The following is a 4,429-nucleotide window of genomic DNA, read 5'->3' on the forward strand; positions in this document are numbered from 1 at the left end:
CTCAAAATGAATCACCTAATAAAGCAAGATGTAAAATATGTACAAATTTTAATTTTCAAAGTTTAGTAGAAATAAAGACATATAACTGTATCGTGATTTGAAGAGACATTAGGGCCAATGACCTCCTTAGCTTTCATTGTTCCATTATCTCTTGTACCATCATTTGTGATTTTGTTACCTTTATGTACACATAATAAACCAAAGTTTAGAAACATAAGAGACATTTGTAAAACATCAAAACATGCATTTGCAAAACATCAAAACATCAAAACACGCATACCTTTTTTGCCCTGTTCTTTACACCATCTGATAGTAAATTGAGCAGGTGAAAACAAGGAATTCATTGTTCATACTTTTATGGGCTCGCCAACTTCTCCTTCTGGTTTGAAGCATCTTACAGACTTCCCACTAGCAAGATTGAGCATGTTCAGCTTCTTATCCTGAAACCATACAAGACAAATAACTTAACATATTAGCCAAGAATCAACTCAAAATGCATTTTAAATTTGATCCACTACTAAAAAAACCATGTTGAAGAAAAGGACAATAACAATTCTTAAAACTCTCACCTAAGCATTTGTGGTCGCTTCCTTTGTGTCATGATCCAAGCATTTCATATTTGATCATCTTAAGGTAGCATCCCACAAACATCTTGCAAGATGGAAACCAAAATTGACCCATAATTAGTACATGTGCTTAAACATTACTTCTAATCCAACAATTTATCAAAGGCTTAGAAGGCAGCTATAGATCCACAAGAAGATAATGGGAACCAACCATTAGTAAAACCAAAGCTATCAAGGAAAGAGCAAGTATGTGTCTAGAGCAAGTATGTGTCTAGCCTAATTAAGAAACACATACACATTTCTACCTTCCCCATAGCCTATTTTTGGTCAAGCAAGAAACTAATTGTAAATATTTGGGCCTCTTATCTTGCTCCTCTTGCTCTCATGTGGCTTTCAAATACTAGTACCTTAAGAGCAAGAGAAATTTCTGCAAAGTGCATCAACAGAAATTTCATTGCCCCAAGCCCATGATCTTAAATACAATTGAATAAGGTAGCTACTCATAGTGGCATACATGGTACCTCGACAATATACTATCCGTATTTTAGTCTAAGTAAGAGAAGGAGCATACCTGAACCTGGAAATCAACTCCACTATGCTTGTACTCCACATACAAGTTTCTAGAGAATTTCTCAATGCACCTGCATAATCAGACATTAGATGATATGCAAAGACAATGCATCTTATGGGCATCCCCTTTTCCATACCTACCTTCTCATCACCAACTTGCTCTTGATGCACACAAAGACACTATACTGCATAGAGAGGATGTGATGCCAGTATTGATGCAATTCCAGACCCAATGTTCACAATGGCACTGCACTTGCCATTGAGCATGCCTGGAAGCACAATCAACACGTATGAGGTCGTAGTCAAATTTGCATCGATCACAACCTCATGGAAGAAGTGGGCGTATGGATAACATTGTCCTACGTTATTGTAGATCAAGATCCCCACATCAAGGTCGGCGATGGCGTCCTTCAACCTAGAGAGCCCTGCGTCGAGTTCAGGATCCAAAAAATCCAGCACCACAAACTGCACCTGCACTGATCTGTACTTCGTCTTCAGGTGTGAGACGCTAGGGTTTCGAGGTTCTCCTACGAGTGACAAATGAGAAAAATGTTGAGGCGGCGGTGAGCTGGAAGCAGAAGCCACAGTCAATGCGATCCATGTAGCCTCATGATGATGACGGCCCAGGAGCCATAGCGGGAGAGATGCACACCAGTGTGAAGTGACACCACAACTAGGATTTCGCGAGGGCAAAGGAGGGGGAGGGGTATTCGGAGGGACGAAATGTCTCTTATTGAGTTGTGAGAAAGGCTCAACTTCAAAATCATGCACACAACTGTTCACTTCCTTTGTCTTTGAAAATTTAAGGATCGTAACTCTTGTTCACATAACATTCTTGATTCTTTATTTTCCTCTCTCTATATGTAACATGGATATAGCTAATGATTAGCTAGTGTTTGGGCTTTAAGATGGGCAAAGCATACATGAATCCTTCTTATTCTACATTGACAAGGAACTTGGAAATGAAGGTGTGGGGCCAATATAATGATACTAAGGGATGCATTGTTTGAAGATTCTAACAAAACTAATACTAAGCAAAAGATAAATGGCACTTAGACAAAGCATGTATTCAATGTCTATGCATTTGTATTATATAGCTAATGATTATGCATCTTTTGTACTAAATTGCCATTAGGTTCTGTTTGCTTTTCGGATATTGATATATGACTTTGCTTGAAACACATTTTATAATGTAGCTTGTGTTACTAATATTCAAGCATACCTTATAGATAATCTAATCATGGAATCATTAGCATTTATTTCTTATAATATATCCTATAAAATGAGAGGTATAGCACTAAAGAATAACATGAACTCTAAGCATGTACTTCCTCCTACAAATCTAACAATGAAAATTTGTAGGCTGCATTCAAACTTTGAGGAATTACTGGCAAGAGACCTCAAAGTATAGTACATTAACAAAAGACATTTACACAACAATAAATATATAAAAAATTCATACATAACATGTTTTGATACCCTTTCATACATCACATTTTTTCAAGGCCAATGATGCTTACATGCACAACTTCAAAGCACCCAAGTGACCCCATTCTTCCCAATTCTCCTCACCTGCTGCCACCTCCAAACATAGGGGAATGGCCACCTCTATATCATCTGCAAGAGCCTTCTCTTGTCCAGCAGCCTTCTTTGATTATGGAGCCCCCTTCTACAAGTCAATCTATTGTACCTGCTTGAAACTAGCCCTTCTTACAACATCTAGCCACTAAATATGAGCTATTTGTTGTAATCCCTCACCTAAGCAACTGACTTTCTCCACAATCAAAGTAAAAGAGCTTATTCCAGATGAAAAGAAAAACATAACAAGTGTACAATGCAAATTTGAAGTAGCCCTGTAAGACAAACACCCTTGGTTCCTAAACCTAGCCATGGAAATAATGTTCTTTTTAACAATTTTTTTGAGGGGCTAAGAAAGATATGTCTTTTCTGCAAAGGTATGTTATGCTTTTGAGGGGCTTTCTAGATCTCATAGATCAATATCATCCTCCAACTTTGCCTCTTCTATGCCATGAAGCAAGTAAGGTGACATAGTATTTTAAAAAAAGAAACATGTGGGGCTTTATACATCTCTTAGATTACATGTCTCCCCTTACTACTAAATGGCCATATATGTAACGTGTCCCATAGTATTATCCAAGACAAGTCTTAGCAGTCCATCGGAAAGGATGTCTAGAAAGCTCCACCCGGCACTCCCATGGAATGTTACGGGTTTTGCGATCTAGTTCTTCCCGCGTCTGCCACGTAGTGGAAGTATCCTGGCCGTTCCCACTTAGGATCGACCGGAATTAGGGTTTTCCTAATGGGTCATTAGCTAACAGCAACTAGCGTCAGACCCGAGCGAACTACTTTACGTAGAAACGCCAGGTCCGAAGCGGATTCACGCTGCACTTGATTCAAGGAGAATGGGAAACGAGAGGGATGCAAAGCTCAACCTCTCTGCCATAAGGCATAGTCCCATTCCGTTCCCCTAAAACAACGTAAATCGGGTAAGACGTAACTCTAGGTCATCGTTCTCGTTATTCTTTTTGATGATGATGATCATTCCGCTGTTCTTCGAGATTTTTGAGAAAAGTTCCCGGCTAACCGGGACCACCCAAGGACCCATGGCCCATCCTCCGCACTTTCCTCGGTTTGTTTTAGTTATGTAATTATCTAACACATTAATTTGACATATAACAATCAGCTTCTTTAATTAACCTTGTTAAGCACAGATTTCTTCACGTAATCTTATCACGTGACATAGAAAAAAACAACATCAAGCAAGTTCTTTTAACATTTCATCATTTTATCTTTGAAATACAAGGAGTTCCGCCCGTAGGCTTGTCCATAATCTGCCCGAAGGCTAACCAGTAATCTCTAGGGATCACTATTCCAAGCTTCCGCCCGTCAACTAGTATGCGGGCCTCAAGATCCAATCCCGAGTCACGTTAGCCTCTTGTGCAGGACCTGGAAGGCGAGGGATTTACGGCGGCCAGAGCCCCCCCTGGCACCCAAGCGTCCTCCTACTCTAAGTAGAAAATAACGAAAAGACCTCTCGCGGCGGGTTCGGTCCACGTTCCCGGTGCGGTCAACAACCCCCTTGGTTAGGGTCAGGCAGGCAGTCGGGGGTAACTGAAGCTGCCTCTCCCTTCAGGCCTTTAACCTGAAGTATAGGTACTTATTTAATTTGTAATTCATAATTCAAACAGAGCCCTAAAATCTCTAGCAAGCACAAACATTTCCATTAATCAACCCAGTTGTATGGCAAACTGCTAAGGAAGTGTTCTTTCTTT

At 40.0% G+C, this 4,429-nt stretch overlaps 1 protein-coding gene across 1 annotated transcript; it reads right to left on the reverse strand.

Annotated features, from left to right (window-relative positions):
- Positions 1-427: 427 nt before the first annotated feature.
- Positions 428-2,728, reverse strand: LOC148036446 (very-long-chain 3-oxoacyl-CoA reductase 1-like). The gene is made up of 5 exons (XM_087678936.1): positions 2,709-2,728; positions 1,366-1,704; positions 1,138-1,207; positions 974-993; positions 428-440 (listed from the first exon to the last, which is right to left on the reverse strand). The coding sequence occupies exons 1-5, from the start codon at positions 2,726-2,728 to the stop codon at positions 428-430; spliced, it is 462 nt and encodes a 153-aa protein (XP_087535062.1).
- Positions 2,729-4,429: the final 1,701 nt, after the last annotated feature.

The sequence above is a fragment of the Lygodium microphyllum genome, chromosome 5 (genome assembly GCF_053477565.2).
Source record: "Lygodium microphyllum isolate KBCC chromosome 5, Lygodium_microphyllum_v1.1.10, whole genome shotgun sequence".
Taxonomy (NCBI): Eukaryota; Viridiplantae; Streptophyta; class Polypodiopsida; order Schizaeales; family Lygodiaceae; genus Lygodium; species Lygodium microphyllum.

Bases quoted from the DNA above. Each gene is read 5' to 3' on its own strand.
- LOC148036446 (XM_087678936.1), bottom strand. From the start codon at position 2,728: ATGTTTGGAGGTGGCAGCAG. The intron at 1,208-1,365 runs GTCTGGAATTGC...CTGATTATGCAG, and splicing joins AGTGCCATTGTGAACATTGG to GTGCATTGAGAAATTCTCTA. The intron at 994-1,137 runs GTATGCTCCTTC...TGCACTTTGCAG, and splicing joins GAGTTGATTTCCAGGTTCAG to AAATTTCTCTTGCTCTTAAG.